This window comes from Heterodontus francisci, unplaced genomic scaffold (genome assembly GCF_036365525.1).
Source record: "Heterodontus francisci isolate sHetFra1 unplaced genomic scaffold, sHetFra1.hap1 HAP1_SCAFFOLD_896, whole genome shotgun sequence".
In the NCBI taxonomy this organism is placed as follows: domain Eukaryota; kingdom Metazoa; phylum Chordata; class Chondrichthyes; order Heterodontiformes; family Heterodontidae; genus Heterodontus; species Heterodontus francisci.
In genome coordinates, this window is record NW_027140809.1 from 65,001 (window position 1) to 83,602 (window position 18,602).

The 18,602-nt window shown below is 59.8% G+C and overlaps 1 protein-coding gene across 1 annotated transcript in view; it reads right to left on the reverse strand.

Annotated features, from left to right (window-relative positions):
• LOC137361212 (plexin A3-like) overlaps positions 1 to 18,602 on the reverse strand; it is a gene marked incomplete at both ends in the record, with an annotated part of 270,436 nt that overhangs the window by 62,906 nt on the left and 188,928 nt on the right. Inside the window, 3 exons of the mRNA XM_068026127.1 lie at positions 3,017 to 3,187; positions 3,743 to 3,879; positions 6,413 to 6,533. Coding sequence (XP_067882228.1) covers positions 3,017 to 3,187; positions 3,743 to 3,879; positions 6,413 to 6,533 — 429 coding nt within the window. The remainder of the gene's footprint in view (positions 1 to 3,016; positions 3,188 to 3,742; positions 3,880 to 6,412; positions 6,534 to 18,602) is intronic.

Genomic DNA, 18,602 nt, shown 5'->3' on the forward strand with positions numbered 1-18,602 from the left:
CTGACCCTCCAACAGTGCAGCACTCCCTCAGTACTGACCTCCGACAGTGTGGCGCTCCCTCAGTACTGACCCTCCGACAGTGCAGCACTCCCTCAGTACTGACACTCCGACAGTGCGGAATTCCCTCAGTTCTGACCCTCCGACAGTGCGGCGCTCCCTCAGTACTGACCCTCCGACAGTGCGGAATTCCCTCAGTTCTGACCCTCCGACAGTGCGGCGTTCCCTCAGTTCTGACCCTCCGACAGTGCAGCACTCCCTCAGTTCTGACCCTCCGACAGTGCGGCGCTCCCTCAGTACTGACCCTCCGACAGTGCGGAATTCCCTCAGTTCTGACCCTCCGACAGTGCGGCGTTCCCTCAGTTCTGACCCTCCGACAGTGCAGCACTCCCTCAGTTCAGACCCTCCGACAGTGCGGCACTCCCTCAGTTCTGACCCTCCGACAGTGCGGCACTCCCTCAGTACTGACCCTCCGACAGTGCGGCACTCCCTCAGTTCTGACCCTCCGACAGTGCGGCACTCCCTCAGTTCTGACCCTCCGACAGTGCGGCACTCCCTCAGTACTGACCGTCCGACAGTGCGGTGCTCCCTCTGTACTGACCCTCCGACAGTGCAGCACTCCCTCAGTTCTGACCCTCCGACAGTGTGGCACTCCCTCAGTTCTGACCTTCCGACAGTGCGGAATTCCCTCAGTACTGACCCTCTGGCAGTGCAGCGCTCCCTCAGTACTGACCCTCCGACAGTGCGGCACTCCCTCAGTACTGACCGTCCGACAGTGCGGTGCTCCCTCTGTACTGACCCTCCGACAGTGCAGCACTCCCTCAGTTCTGACCCTCCGACAGTGTGGCACTCCCTCAGTTCTGACCTTCCGACAGTGCGGAATTCCCTCAGTACTGACCCTCCGACAGTGCGGCAATCCCTCAGTACTGACCCTCCGACAGTGCGGCGCTCCCTCAGTACTGACCCTCCGACAGTGCGGAATTCCCTCAGTTCTGACCCACCGACAGTGCAGCACTCCCTCAGTACTGACCCTCCGACAGTGCGGAATTCCCTCAGTTCTGACCCTCCGACAGTGCGGCGCTCCCTCAGTACTGACCCTCCGACAGTGCAGCACTCCCTCAGTACTGACCCTCCGACAGTGCGGAATTCCCTCAGTACTGACCCTCCGACAGTGCGGCACTCCCTCAGTACTGACCCTCCGACAGTGCAGCACTCCCTCAGTACTGACCCTCCGACAGTGCGGCACTCCCTCAGTACTGACCCTCCGACAGTGCGGTGCTCTCTCAGTACTGACCCTCCGACAGTGCAGCACTCCCTCAGTTCTGACCCTCCGACAGTGCAGCACTCCCTCAGTTCTGACCCTCCGACAGTGCGGCACTCCCTCAGTTCTGACCCTCCGACAGTGTGGCGCTCCCTCAGTACTGACCCTCCGACAGTGCAGCACTCCCTCAGTACTGACCCTCCGACAGTGCGGTGCTCCCTCTGTACTGACCCTCCGACAGTGCGGCACTCCCTCAGTACTGACCGTCCGACAGTGCGGTGCTCCCTCAGTACTGACCGTCCGACAGTGCGGCACTCCCTCAGTACTGACCCTCCGACAGTGCAGCACTCCCTCAGTTCTGACCCTCCGACAGTGCAGCACTCCCTCAGTTCTGACCTTCCGACAGTGCGGAATTCCCTCAGTACTGACCCTCCGACAGTGCAGCGCTCCCTCAGTACTGACCCTCTGGCAGTGCAGCGCCCCATCAGTACTGACCCTCCGACAGTGCGGCAATCCCTCAGTACTGACCCTCCGACAGTGCGGCGCTCCCTCAGTACTGACCCTCTGACAGTGCGGCGCTCCCTCAGTACTGACCCTCCGACAGTGCGGAATTCCCTCAGTTCTGACCCACCGACAGTGCAGCACTCCCTCAGTACTGACCCTCCGACAGTGCGGAATTCCCTCAGTTCTGACCCTCCGACAGTGCGGCGCTCCCTCAGTACTGACCCTCCGACAGTGCAGCACTCCCTCAGTACTGACCCTCCGACAGTGCGGAATTCCCTCAGTACTGACCCTCCGACAGTGCGGCACTCCCTCAGTACTGACCCTCCGACAGTGCAGCACTCCCTCAGTACTGACCCTCCGACAGTGCGGCACTCCCTCAGTTCTGACCCTCCGACAGTGCGGCGCTCCCTCAGTACTGACCCTCCGACAGTGCAGCACTCCCTCAGTTCTGACCCTCCGACAGTGCAGCACTCCCTCAGTTCTGACCCTCCGACAGTGCGGCACTCCCTCAGTTCTGACCCTCCGACAGTGCGGCACTCCCTCAGTACTGACCCTCCGACAGTGCGGCACTCCCTCAGTACTGACCCTCCGACAGTGCAGCACACCCTCAGTTCTGACCCTCCGACAGTGCAGCACTCCCTCAGTTCTGACCCTCCGACAGTGCGGCACTCCCTCAGTTCTGACCCTCCGACAGTGTGGCGCTCCCTCAGTACTGACCCTCCGACAGTGCAGCACTCCCTCAGTACTGACCCTCCGACAGTGCGGTGCTCCCTCTGTACTGACCCTCCGACAGTGCAGCACTCCATCAGTTCTGACCTTCCGACAGTGCAGCACTCCCTCAGTATTGACCCTCCGACAGTGCGGAATTCCCTCAGTTCTGACCCTCCGACAGTGCGGCACTCCCTCAGTACTGACCCTCCGACAGTGCGGCGCTCCCTCAGTACTGACCCTCCGACAGTGCAGCACTCCCTCAGTACTGACCCTCCGACAGTGCAGCACTCCCTCAGTACTGCCACCAGGGGAGTGTCCAGCCTGGACTATGGGGGCTCGACTCCATGGAATAGGGAGGGAGGAGGGGGAAGACCAAGGCCTTTGCCGTGATCCCTCTGCAGTCGAGCAGACGGGAATGGGGCCCAGTTGCTGCAGGAGAAGGTGGCCTGGCCTTGGTGTCAGTTATGGTGCCGGAGGTTTGGGAAGGAGGGGAAGGTGGGGAAGAAACCTCCTGAAACACACGTAGAGGGTGGGGCTACTCACTTGGCAATTGTCCACTCGGGGTCCACACTGGTGACTGTGGGGTCCTCGACATACACATAGGTCTGGACGATGTTGGAGATCTCAGCCCGATCAATGTTGATGGTGATGAAGGCAGAGCCGAGGCCCGATGACGAGGCTGAAGTGATACAAACAATCTCCTTCGCTGTCCTCCTGCAGACGGGCGAAGAGTGGGGATTGATCGGAGAAACTTCAGCTCAGAAGATAAACAAACACCAGACGTCCCATTAAACTTCCTGGCTCTCATCCAGGATTCCCAGAGGCTGGGATTGTTCTCCTGAGAGCAGAGAAGGTTAAGGAGGAGATTTAATCGGGGCGTTTAAAATCAGGAAGGGTTTTGATGGAGTAAATCAGGAGAAACTGTTTCCAGTGGCGGGAGGGTCGGTAACCAGAGGGACACAGATTGAAGATAATCGGGGAAAAGAACCAGAGGGGGGAGAGGAGGAGAATTTTTTTTTACACAGTGAGTTGTTGTGATCTGGAACGCGCTGCCTGAAAGGGCGGTGGAAGCAGATTCAATAGTAACTTTCAAAAGGGGGAATTGGAGAAATACTGGAAGGGGAAAAATTTACAGAAACGTGGGGGAAAGAGCAGGAGGGAGAGTGGGATTAATTGGATCGCTCTTTCAAAGAGCTAGCACAGACACAATGGGCTGAATAGCCTCCTCCTGTTCTGTGGGAAAAGAACCAACTGCTGACGATCACGTACCTGACAAACTGACACTCCCCCCCTCCCACGGATGCCTTGATTGAACTCCCGGCGTCCAGGTACCTTCCGAAGATGGTCAACCGTGTCCCACCAGAGGCCGGACCACTCCCAGGGGAGACCTTACTGAAGCTCGGGGTCTTGAAAGGCAGAAGAACACAGCGTTAGAGTCCTGGTGGGGACAGGTCTGTCACTGTATAACACTGGGGTACAGTACTGGTGGGGACAGGTCTGTCACTGTATAACACTGGGGTACAGTACTGGTGGGGACAGGTCTGTCACTGTATAACACTGGGGTACAGTACTGGTGGGGACAGGTCTGTCACTGTATCACACTGGGGTACAGTACTGGTGGGGACAGGTCTGTCACTGTATAACACTGGGGTACAGTATTGGTGGGGACAGGTCTGTCACTGTATAACACTGGGGTACAGTACTGGTGGGGATGGGTCTGTCACTGTATAACACTGGGGAACAGTACTGGTGGGGACAGGTCTGTCACTGTATAACACTGGGGTACAGTACTGGTGGGGACAGGTCTGTCACTGTATAACACTAGGGTACAGTACTGGTGGGGACAGGTCTGTCACTGTATAACACTGGGGTACAGCACTGGTGGGGACAGGTCTGTCACTGTATAACACTGGGGTACAGTACTGGTGGGGACAGGTCTGTCACTGTTTAACACTGGGGTACAGTACTGGTGGGGACGGGTCTGTCACTGTATAACACTAGGGTACAGTACTGGTGGGGACAGGTCTGTCACTGTATAACACTGGGGTACAGTACTGGTGGGGACAGGTCTGTCACTGTATAACACTAGGGTACAGTACTGGTGGGGGACAGGTCTGTCACTGTATAACACTGGGGTACAGTACTGGTGGGGGCAGGTCTGTCACTGTATAACACTGGGATACAGTACTGGTGGGGCAGGTCTGTCACTGTATAACACTGGGGTACAGTACTGGTGGGGACAGGTCTGTCACTGTATAACACTGGGGTACAGTACTGGTGGGGACAGGTCTGTCACTGTATAACACTGGGGTACAGTATTGGTGGGGACAGGTCTGTCACTGTATAACACTGGGGTACAGTACTGATGGGGACAGGTCTGTCACTGTATAACACTGGGGTACAGTACTGGTGGGGACAGGTCTGTCACTGTATAACACTGGGGTACAGTACTGGTGGGGACAGGTCTTTCACTGTATAACACTGGGGTACAGTACTGGTGGGGACAGGTCTTTCACTGTATAACACTGGGGTACAGTACTGGTGGGGACGGGTCTGTCAGTGTATAACACTGGGGTATAGTACTAGTGGGGACAGGTCTGTCACTGTATAACACTGGGGTACAGTACTGCTGGGGACAGGTCTGTCACTGTATAACACTGGGGTACAGTACTGGTGGGGACAGGTCTGTCACTGTATAACACTGGGGTACAGTACTGGTGGGGACAGGTCTATCACTGTATAACACTGGGGTACAGTACTGATGGGGACAGGTCTGTCACTGTATAACACTGGGGTACAGTACTGGTGGGGACAGGTCTGTCACTGTATAACACTGGGGTACAGTACTGGTGGGGACAGGTCTGTCACTGTGTAACACTGGGGTACAGTACTGCTGGGGACAGGTCTGTCACTGTATAACACTGGGGTACAGTACCGGTGGGGACAGGTCTGTCACTGTGTAACACTGGGGTACAGTACTGCTGGGGACAGGTCTGTCATTGTATAACACTGGGGTACAGTACCGGTGGGGACAGGTCTGTCACTGTGTAACACTGGGGTACAGTACTGCTGGGGACAGGTCTGTCACTGTGTAATACTGGGGTACAGTACTGGTGGGGACGGGTCTGTCACTCTATAACACTGGGGTGCATTACTGATGGGGACAGGTCTGTCACTGTATAACACTGGGGTACAGTACTGGTGGGGACAGGTCTGTCACTGTATAACACTGGGGTACAGTACTGGTGGGGACAGGTCTGTCACTGTATAACACTGGGGTACAGTACTGATGGGGACAGGTCTGTCACTGTATAACACTGGGGTACAGTACTGATGGCGACAGGTCTGTCACTGTATAACACTGGGGTACAGTACTGGTGGGGACAGGTCTGCCACTGTATAACACTGGGGTACAGTACTGGTGGGGACAGGTCTGTCACTGTGTAACACTGGGGTACAGTACTTTTGGGGACAGGTCTGCCACTGTATAACACTGGGGTACAGTACTGCAGAAAAGTGGGGGAATTGGAGAGAGTCAGGGGAGAGAGGAAGGAAGAGTGAGGGGTGAGAGTGAGAAAGAGAGAGAGGCAGAGAGAAGGAGAGTGAGGCAGAGGGAAAGGAAAAGTGACGGGGAGAGAGCGAGAGGGAGAGGAATGGACAGAGTGAGATGAAAGGAGAGGGAAAGGGGGAGAGAGGGAGAGGGCAGAGTGGGAGAAGGAGAGAGAGGGAGATGGGGAGTTACACGAAAGGGACAGAGAGAGAAAGAGGGAGAGACAGAAATGCAAGTGTGAAGAGGGGGCGAAGGAGAAGTAGAAGATGAGAAAGAGGAGGATGGAGAGAGTGGCAGAGAGAGGAAGAGTGGGAGAGGAGGGATGCAGGGTGCTCTGTCCCTGCACTTTCACTCAGAGGTGACCAGGGTAATGTTTTGGGTCCACATACCACAAAGGTGTAGACTTGCTGTGATTTAGTCCTGTAGTTGGGACTGCAATCGCCAACGCATAATTCCACTGGACCGGGACTCGGGTGTGAGGAGAAAGCATCATCCATCTCACATACAATCCTGTGAGGAAGAGAGGGAGAATGATCAGTATAGGTAGTATCACAGAACCAAGACAGCCGACACAGATACTGGACAGACTCAGCGCACGCAGTGACCGGACAGTGTACATGCACGCAGAGACCGGACAGTGTACGTGCACGCAGAGACCGGGCAGTGTACGTGCACGCAGAGACCGGACAGAGTACGTGCACGCGGAGACCGGGCAGTGTACGTGCACGCGGAGACCGGGCAGTGTACGTGTACGCAGAGACCGGACAGAGTACGTGCACTCAGAGACCGGGCAGTGTACGTGCACGCAGAGACCGGACAGTGTACGTGCACGCAGAGACTGCACACGCTCCGCGCATGCAGAGACCGGACAGTGTACGTGCACGCAGAGACCGGACAGTGTACGTGCATGCAGAGACCGGACAGTGTACGTGCACGCAGAGACCGGACAGTGTACGCGCATGCAGAGACCGGACAGTGTACGTGCACGCAGAGACCGGACAGTGTACGTGCACGCAGAGACCGGACAGTGTACGTGCACGCAGAGACCGGACAGTGTACGTGCACGCAGAGACCGGACAGAGTACGTGCACGCAGAGACCGGACAGAGTACGTGCACGCAGAGACCGGACAGTGTACGTGCACACAGAGACCGGACAGTGTACGTGCACACAGAGACCGGACAGTGTACGTGCACGCAGAGACCGCACAGAGTACGTGCAGGCAGAGACCGGACAGAGTACGTGCACGCAGAGACCGGACAGAGTACGCGCACGCAGAGACCGGACAGAGTACGCGCACGCAGAGACTGGACAGAGTACGCGCACGCAGAGACCGGACAGTGTACGCGCACGCAGAGACCGGACACTGTACGTGCACGCAGAGACCGGACAGAGTACGTGCACGCAGAGACCGGACAGAGTACGCGCACGCAGAGACCGGACAGTGTACGTGTACGCAGAGACTGGACAGAGTACGTGCACGCAGAGACCGGACAGAGTACGCGCACGCAGAGACTGCACACGCTCCGCGCATGCAGAGACCGGACAGTGTACGTGCACGTAGAGACCGGACAGTGTACGTGCACGCAGAGACCGGACACTGTACGTGCACGCAGAGACCGGACAGAGTACGTGCACGCAGAGACCGGACAGAGTACGCGCACGCAGAGACCGGACCGTGTACATGCACGCAGAGACCGGACCGTGTACGTGCACGCAGAGACCGGACATTGTATGTGCACGCAGAGACCGGACAGAGTACGTGCACGCAGAGACCGGACAGAGTACGCGCACGCAGAGACCGGACAGTGTACGTGTACGCAGAGACCGGACAGAGTACGTGCACGCAGAGACCGGGCAGTGTACGTGTACGCAGAGACCGGACAGAGTACGTGCACGCAGAGACCGGGCAGTGTACGTGCACGCAGAGACCGGACAGCGTACGTGCACGCAGAGACCGGACAGTGTACGTGCACGCAGAGACCGGACAGTGTACGTGAACGCAGAGACTGCACACGCTCCGCGCATGCAGAGACCGGGCAGTGTACGTGCACGCAGAGACCGGACAGCGTACGTGCACGCAGAGACCGGACAGTGTACGTGCACGCAGAGACCGGACAGTGTACGTGCACGCAGAGACCGGACAGCGTACGTGCACGCAGAGACCGGACAGTGTACGTGCACGCAGAGACTGCACACGCTCCGCGCATGCAGAGACCGGGCAGTGTACGTGCACGCAGAGACCGGACACTGTACGAGCACGCAGAGACCGGACAGAGTACGTGCACGCAGAGACCGGACAGAGTACGCGCACGCAGAGACCGGACAGAGTACGCGCACGCAGAGACCGGACAGTGTACGTGTACGCAGAGACCGGACAGTGTATGTGCATGCAGAGACTGCACACGCTCCGCGCAAGCAGAGACCGGACAGTGTACGTGCACGCAGAGACCGGACAGTGTACGTGCACGCAGAGACCGGACAGTGTACGTGCACCCAGAGACTGCACACGCTCCGTGCAGGCAGAGACTGGACAGTGTACGTGCACGCAGAGACCGGACAGTGTACGTGCTCGCAGAGACCGGACAGATTACGAGCGCGCAGAGACCGGACAGTGTACGAGCGCGCAGAGAACGGACAGTGTACGAGCGCACAGAGAACGGACAGTGTACGTGCGCGCAGAGACCGGACAGTGTACGTGCGCGCAGAGACCGGACAGCGTACGTGCACGCAGAGAATGGACAGTGTACGTGCATGCAGAGACCGGACAGTGTACGTGCACGCAGAGACCGGACAGTGTACGTGCGCGCATGGACCGGACAGTGTACGTGCACGCAGAGAATGGACAGTGTACGTGCACGCAGAGACCGGACAATGTACGTGCACGCAGAGACCGGACAGTGTACGTGCACGCAGAGACCGGACAGAGTATGTGCACGCAGAGACCGGACAGAGTACGTGCACGCAGAGACCGGACAGTGTACGTGCACGCAGAGACCGGACAGAGTACGTGCACGCAGAGACCGCACATGCTCCGCGCAAGCAGAGACCGGACAGTGTACGTGCACGCAGAGACCGGACAGTGTACGTGCACGCAGAGACCGGACAGAGTACGTGCACGCAGAGACCAGACAGAGTACGTGCACGCAGAGACCAGACAGAGTACGTGCACGCAGAGACCGGACAGTGTACGTGCACGCAGAGACCGGACAGAGTACGTGCACGCAGAGACCGGACAGAGTACGTGCACGCAGAGACCGGACAGAGTACGTGCACGCAGAGACCGGACAGTGTACGTGCACGCAGAGACCGGACAGTGTACGTGCACGCAGAGACCGGACAGTGTACGTGCATGCAGAGACTGCACACGCTCCGCGCAAGCAGAGACCGGACAGTGTACGTGCACGCAGAGACCGGACAGAGTTCGTGCACGCAGAGACCGGACAGTGTACGTGTACGCAGAGACCGGACAGAGTACGCGCACGCAGAGACCGGACAGAGTACGTGCACGCAGAGACCGGACAGAGTACATGCACGCAGAGACCGGACAGTGTACGTGCACGCAGAGACTGCACATGCTCCGCGCACGCAGAGACCGGACAGTGTACGTGCACGCAGAGACCGGACAGAGTACGCGCACGCAGAGACCGGACATTGTACGTGCACGCAGAGACCGGACAGTGTACGTGCACGCAGAGACCGGACAGAGTACATGCACGCAGAGACCGGACAGTGTACGTGCACGCAGAGACTGCACATGCTCCGCGCACGCAGAGACCGGACAGTGTACGTGCACGCAGAGACCGGACAGAGTACGTGCACGCAGAGTCCGGACAGTGTACGTGCACGCAGAGACTGCACACGCTCCGCGCACGTAGAGACCGGACAGTGTACGTGCACGCAGAGACCGGACAGAGTACGTGCACGCAGAGACCGGACAGTGTACGCGCACGCAGAGACCGGACAGTCTCCGCGCACGCAGCGACTGGACAGAGTACGCGCACGCAGAGACTGCACACGCTCCGTGCACGCAGAGACCGGACAGAGTACGTGCACGCAGAGACCGGACAGTGTACGCGCACGCAGAGACCGGACAGTCTCCGCGCACGCAGCGACCGGACAGAGTACGCGCACGCAGCGACCGGACAGTGTACGTGCACGCAGAGAACGGACAGTGTACGTGCACGCAGAGAACGGACAGTGTACGTGCACGCAGAGACCGGACAGTGTACGTGCACGCAGAGACCGGACAGAGTACGTGCACGCAGAGACCGGACAGTGTATGTGCACGCAGAGACCGGACAGTGTACGTGCACACAGAGACCGGACAGAGTACGTGCAAGCAGAGACTGCACACGCTCCGCGCACGCAGAGACCGGACAGTGTACGTGCACGCAGAGACCGGACAGAGTACTTGCACGCAGAGACAGGACAGAGTACGTGCACACAGAGACCGGACAGTGTACGTGCACGCAGAGACCGGACAGAGTTCGTGCACGCAGAGACCGGACAGTGTACTTGCACGTAGAGACCGGACAGAGTACGTACACGCAGAGCCCGGACAGTGGACGTGCACGCAGAGACCATACAGTGTACGTGCACGCAGAGACTGCACACGCTCCGCGCATGCAGAGACCGGACAGTGTACGTGCAAGCAGAGACCGGACAGTGTACGTGCACGTAGAGACCGGACAGTATACGTGCACGCAGAGACCGGACAGAGTATGTACACGCAGAGACCGGACAGAGTACGCGCACGCAGTGACTGCACACGCTCCGCGCACGCAGAGACCGGACAGTGTACGTGCACGCAGAGACCGGACAGAGTACGTGCACGAAAAGTCCGGACAGTGTACGTGCACGCAGAGACCGGACAGTGTACGTGCACGCAGAGACTGCACACGCTCCGCGCACGCAGAGACCGGACAGTGTACTTGCACGTAGAGACCGGACAGAGTACGTACACGCAGAGCCCGGACAGTGTACGTGCACGCAGAGACCAGACAGTGTACGTGCACGCAGAGACTGCACACGCTCCGCGCATGCAGAGACCGGACAGTGTACGTGCACGCAGAGACCGGACAGTGTACGTGCACGCAGAGACCGGACAGTGTACGTGCACGCAGAGACCGGACAGTGTACGTGCACGCAGAGACCGGACAGAGTATGTACACGCAGAGACCGGACAGAGTACGTGCACGCAGTGACTGCACACGCTCCGCGCACGCAGAGACCGGACAGTGTACGTGCACGCAGAGACCGGACAGAGTACGTGCACGAAAAGTCCGGACAGTGTACGTGCACGCAGAGACCGGACAGTGTGCGTGCACGCAGAGACTGCACACGCTCCGTGCACGCAGAGACCGGACAGTGTACGTGCACGCAGAGACCGGACAGAGTACGTGCACGCAGAGACCGGACAGTGCACGTGCACGCAGAGAACGGACAGTGTACGCGCAAGCAGAGACCAGACAGTGTACGTGCACGCAGAGACCGGACAGTGTACGTGCACGCAGAGACCGGACAGTGTACGTGCACGGAGAGACTGCACACACTCCGCGCAGGCAGAGACCGGACAGTGTACGTGCACGCAGAGACCGGACAGTGTACGTGCACGCAGAGACCGGACAGAGTACGTGCACGCAGAGACTGCACACGCTCCGCGCACACAGAGACCGGACAGAGTACGTGCACGCAGAGACCGGACAGAGTACGTGCACGCAGAGACTGCACACGCTCCGCGCACGCAGAGACCGGACAGTGTACGTGCACGCAGAGACCGGACAGAGTACGTGCACGCAGAGACCGGACAGAGTACGTGCACGCAGAGACTGCACACGCTCCATGCACGCAGAGACCGGACAGAGTACGCGCACGCAGAGACCGGACAGTGTACGTGTACGCAGAGACCGGACCGTGTACGTGCACGCAGAGACCGGACATTGTACGTGCACGCAGAGACCGGACAGAGTACGCGCACGCAGAGACCGGACAGTGTACGTGTACGCAGAGACCGGACAGAGTATGTGCACGCAGAGACCGGGCAGTGTACGTGCACGCAGAGACCGGACAGCGTACGTGCACGCAGAGACCTGACAGTGTACGTGCACGCAGAGACCGGACAGTGTACGTGCACGCAGAGACTGCACACGCTCCGCGCATGCAGAGACCGGGCAGTGTACGTGCACGCAGAGACCGGACAGTGTACGTGCATGCAGAGACCGGACAGAGTTCGTGCACGCAGAGACCGGACAGTGTACGTGCACGCAGAGACCGGACAGAGTACGCGCACGCAGAGACCGGACAGAGTACGCGCACGCAGAGACCGGACATTGTACGTGCACGCAGAGACCGGACAGTGTACGTTCACGCAGAGACCGGACAGTGTACGTGCACGCAGAGACTGCACACGCTCCGCGCACACAGAGACCGGACAGTGTACGTGCACGCAGAGACCGGACAGAGTATGTGCACGCAGAGACCGGACAGTGTATGTGCACGCAGAGACCGGACAGTGTACGTGCACACAGAGACCGGACAGAGTACGTGCACGCAGAGACTGCACACGCTCCGCGCACGCAGAGACCGGACAGTGTACGTGCACGCAGAGACCGGACAGAGTACTTGCACGCAGAGACCGGACAGAGTACGTGCACGCAGAGACCGGACAGTGTACGTGCACGCAGAGACCGGACAGAGTTCGTGCACGCAGAGACCGGACAGTGTACTTGCACGTCGAGACCGGACAGAGTACGTACAGGCAGAGCCCGGACAGTGTACGTGCACGCAGAGACCAGACAGTGTACGTGCACGCAGAGACCGGACAGTGTACGTGTACGCAGAGACCGGACCGTGTACGTGCACGCAGAGACCGGACATTGTACGTGCACGCAGAGACCGGACAGAGTACGCGCACGCAGAGACCGGACAGTGTACGTGTACGCAGAGACCGGACAGAGTATGTGCACGCAGAGACCGGGCAGTGTACGTGCACGCAGAGACCGGACAGCGTACGTGCACGCAGAGACCTGACAGTGTACGTGCACGCAGAGACCGGACAGTGTACGTGCACGCAGAGACTGCACACGCTCCGCGCATGCAGAGACCGGGCAGTGTACGTGCACGCAGAGACCGGACAGTGTACGTGCATGCAGAGACCGGACAGAGTTCGTGCACGCAGAGACCGGACAGTGTACGTGCACGCAGAGACCGGACAGAGTACGCGCACGCAGAGACCGGACAGAGTACGCGCACGCAGAGACCGGACATTGTACGTGCACGCAGAGACCGGACAGTGTACGTTCACGCAGAGACCGGACAGTGTACGTGCACGCAGAGACTGCACACGCTCCGCGCACACAGAGACCGGACAGTGTACGTGCACGCAGAGACCGGACAGAGTATGTGCACGCAGAGACCGGACAGTGTATGTGCACGCAGAGACCGGACAGTGTACGTGCACACAGAGACCGGACAGAGTACGTGCACGCAGAGACTGCACACGCTCCGCGCACGCAGAGACCGGACAGTGTACGTGCACGCAGAGACCGGACAGAGTACTTGCACGCAGAGACCGGACAGAGTACGTGCACGCAGAGACCGGACAGTGTACGTGCACGCAGAGACCGGACAGAGTTCGTGCACGCAGAGACCGGACAGTGTACTTGCACGTCGAGACCGGACAGAGTACGTACAGGCAGAGCCCGGACAGTGTACGTGCACGCAGAGACCAGACAGTGTACGTGCACGCAGAGACTGCACACGCTCCGCGCATGCAGAGACCGGACAGTGTACGTGCAAGCAGAGACCGGACAGTGTACGTGCACGCAGAGACCGGACAGTGTACGTGCACGCAGAGACCGGACAGTGTACGTGCACGCAGAGACCGGACAGAGTATGTACACGCAGAGACCGGACAGAGTACGTGCACGCAGTGACTGCACACGCTCCGCGCACGCAGAGACCAGACAGTGTACGTGCACGCAGAGACCGGACAGAGTACGTGCACGAAAAGTCCGGACAGTGTACGTGCACGCAGAGACCGGACAGTGTACGTGCACGCAGAGACTGCACACGCTCCGCGCACGCAGAGACCGGACAGTGTATGTGCACGCAGAGACCGGACAGAGTACCTGCACGCAGAGACCGGACAGTGTACGTGCACGCAGAGAACGGACAGTGTACGCGCAAGCAGAGACCAGACAGTGTACGCGCAAGCAGAGACCAGACAGTGTACGTGCACGCAGAGACCGGACAGTGTCTGTGCACGCAGAGACCGGACAGTGTACGTGCACGCAGAGACTGCACACGCTCCGCGCAGGCAGAGACCGGACAGTGTACGTGCACGCAGAGACCGGACAGAGTACGCGCACGCAGAGACCGGACAGTGTACGTGCACGCAGAGACCGGACAGAGTACGTGCACGCAGAGACCAGACAGTGTACGTGCACGCAGAGACTGCACACGCTCCGCGCATGCAGAGACCGGACAGTGTACGTGCAAGCAGAGACCGGACAGTGTACGTGCACGCAGAGACCGGACAGTATACGTGCACGCAGAGACTGCACACGCTCCGCGCATGCAGAGACCGGACAGTGTACGTGCACGCAGAGACCGGACAGTGTACGTGCACGCAGAGACCGGACAGTGTACGTGCACGCAGAGACCGGACAGTGTACGTGCACGCAGAGACCGGACAGAGTATGTACACGCAGAGACCGGACAGAGTACGTGCACGCAGTGACTGCACACGCTCCGCGCACGCAGAGACCGGACAGTGTACGTGCACGCAGAGACCGGACAGAGTACGTGCACGAAAAGTCCGGACAGTGTACGTGCACGCAGAGACCGGACAGTGTGCGTGCACGCAGAGACTGCACACGCTCCGTGCACGCAGAGACCGGACAGTGTACGTGCACGCAGAGACCGGACAGAGTACGTGCACGCAGAGACCGGACAGTGCACGTGCACGCAGAGAACGGACAGTGTACGCGCAAGCAGAGACCAGACAGTGTACGTGCACGCAGAGACCGGACAGTGTACGTGCACGCAGAGACCGGACAGTGTACGTGCACGCAGAGACTGCACACACTCCGCGCAGGCAGAGACCGGACAGTGTACGTGCACGCAGAGACTGCACACGCTCCGTGCACGCAGAGACCGGACAGAGTACGTGCACGCAGAGACCGGACAGAGTACGTGCACGCAGAGACTGCACACGCTCCGCGCACGCAGAGACCGGACAGTGTACGTGCACGCAGAGACCGGACAGAGTACGTGCACGCAGAGACCGGACAGAGTACGTGCACGCAGAGACTGCACACGCTCCATGCACGCAGAGACCGGACAGAGTACGCGCACGCAGAGACCGGACAGTGTACGTGTACGCAGAGACCGGACCGTGTACGTGCACGCAGAGACCGGACATTGTACATGCACGCAGAGACCGGACAGAGTACGCGCACGCAGAGACCGGACAGAGTACGTGCACGCAGAGACCGGACAGAGTACGTGCACGCAGAGACTGCACACGCTCCATGCACGCAGAGACCGGACAGAGTACGCGCACGCAGAGACCGGACAGTGTACGTGTACGCAGAGACCGGACCGTGTACGTGCACGCAGAGACCGGACAGCGTACGTGCACGCAGAGACCTGACAGAGTACGTGCACGCAGAGACCGGACAGTGTACGTGCACGCAGAGACTGCACACGCTCCGCGCATGCAGAGACCGGGCAGTGTACGTGCACGCAGAGACCGGACAGTGTACGTGCACGCAGAGACCGGACAGAGTTCGTGCACGCAGAGACCGGACAGTGTACGTGCACGCAGAGACCGGACAGAGTACGCGCACGCAGAGACCGGACAGAGTACGCGCACGCAGAGACCGGACATTGTACGTGCACGCAGAGACCGGACAGTGTACGTTCACGCAGAGACCGGACAGTGTACGTGCACGCAGAGACTGCACACGCTCCGCGCACGCAGAGACCGGACAGTGTACGTGCACGCAGAGACCGGACAGTGTACGTTCACGCAGAGACCGGACAGTGTACGTGCACGCAGAGACTGCACACGCTCCGCGCACGCAGAGACCGGACAGTGTACGTGCACGCAGAGACCGGACAGAGTACGTGCACGCAGAGTCCGGACAGTGTACGTGCACGCAGAGACTGCACACGCTCCGCGCACGTAGAGACCGGACAGTGTACGTGCACGCAGAGACCGGACAGAGTACGTGCACGCAGAGACCGGACAGCCTCCGCGCACGCAGAGACCGGACAGTGTACGTGCATGCAGAGACCGGACAGTGTACGTGCACGCAGAGACTGCACACGCTCCGTGCACGCAGAGACCGGACAGAGTACTTGCACGCAGAGACCGGACAGTGTACGCGCACGCAGAGACCGGACAGTCTCCGCGCACGCAGCGACCGGACAGTCTCCGCGCACGCAGCGACCGGACAGAGTACGCGCACGCAGCGACCGGACAGTGTACGTGCACGCAGAGAACGGACAGTGTACGTGCATGCAGAGAACGGACAGTGTACGTGCACGCAGAGACCGGACAGAGTATGTGCACGCAGAGACCGGACAGTGTATGTGCACGCAGAGACCGGACAGTGTACGTGCACGCAGAGACCGGACAGAGTACGTGCACGCAGAGACTGCACACGCTCCGCGCACGCAGAGACCGGACAGTGTACGTGCACGCAGAGACCGGACAGAGTACCTGCACGCAGAGACCGGACAGTGTACGTGCACGCAGAGAACGGACAGTGTACGCGCAAGCAGAGACCAGACAGTGTACGCGCAAGCAGAGACCAGACAGTGTACGTGCACGCAGAGACCGGACAGTGTCCGTGCACGCAGAGACCGGACAGTGTACGTGCACGCAGAGACTGCACACGCTCCGCGCAGGCAGAGACCGGACAGTGTACGTGCACGCAGAGACCGGACAGAGTACGCGCACGCAGAGACCGGACAGTGTACGTGCACGCAGAGACCGGACAGAGTACGTGCACGCAGAGACCAGACAGTGTACGTGCACGCAGAGACCGGACAGAGTATGTACACGCAGAGACCGGACAGAGTACGTGCACGCAGTGACTGCACACGCTCCGCGCACGCAGAGACCAGACAGTGTACGTGCACGCAGAGACCGGACAGAGTACGTGCACGAAAAGTCCGGACAGTGTACGTGCACGCAGAGACCGGACAGTGTACGTGCACGCAGAGACTGCACACGCTCCGCGCACGCAGAGACCGGACAGTGTACGTGCACGCAGAGACCGGACAGAGTACCTGCACGCAGAGACCGGACAGTGTACGTGCACGCAGAGAACGGACAGTGTACGCGCAAGCAGAGACCAGACAGTGTACGCGCAAGCAGAGACCAGACAGTGTACGTGCACGCAGAGACCGGACAGTGTCTGTGCACGCAGAGACCGGACAGTGTACGTGCACGCAGAGACTGCACACGCTCCGCGCAGGCAGAGACCGGACAGTGTACGTGCACGCAGAGACCGGACAGAGTACGCGCACGCAGAGACCGGACAGTGTACGTGCACGCAGAGACCGGACAGAGTACGTGCACGCAGAGACCAGACAGTGTACGTGCACGCAGAGACTGCACACGCTCCGCGCATGCAGAGACCGGACAGTGTACGTGCAAGCAGAGACCGGACAGTGTACGTGCACGCAGAGACCGGACAGTATACGTGCACGCAGAGACTGCACACGCTCCGCGCATGCAGAGACCGGACAGTGTACGTGCACGCAGAGACCGGACAGTGTACGTGCACGCAGAGACCGGACAGTGTACGTGCACGCAGAGACCGGACAGTGTACGTGCACGCAGAGACCGGACAGAGTATGTACACGCAGAGACCGGACAGAGTACGTGCACGCAGTGACTGCACACGCTCCGCGCACGCAGAGACCGGACAGTGTACGTGCACGCAGAGACCGGACAGAGTACGTGCACGAAAAGTCCGGACAGTGTACGTGCACGCAGAGACCGGACAGTGTGCGTGCACGCAGAGACTGCACACGCTCCGTGCACGCAGAGACCGGACAGTGTACGTGCACGCAGAGACCGGACAGAGTACGTGCACGCAGAGACCGGACAGTGCACGTGCACGCAGAGAACGGACAGTGTACGCGCAAGCAGAGACCAGACAGTGTACGTGCACGCAGAGACCGGACAGTGTACGTGCACGCAGAGACCGGACAGTGTACGTGCACGCAGAGACTGCACACACTCCGCGCAGGCAGAGACCGGACAGTGTACGTGCACGCAGAGACTGCACACGCTCCGTGCACGCAGAGACCGGACAGAGTACGTGCACGCAGAGACCGGACAGAGTACGTGCACGCAGAGACTGCACACGCTCCGCGCACGCAGAGACCGGACAGTGTACGTGCACGCAGAGACCGGACAGAGTACGTGCACGCAGAGACCGGACAGAGTACGTGCACGCAGAGACTGCACACGCTCCATGCACGCAGAGACCGGACAGAGTACGCGCACGCAGAGACCGGACAGTGTACGTGTACGCAGAGACCGGACCGTGTACGT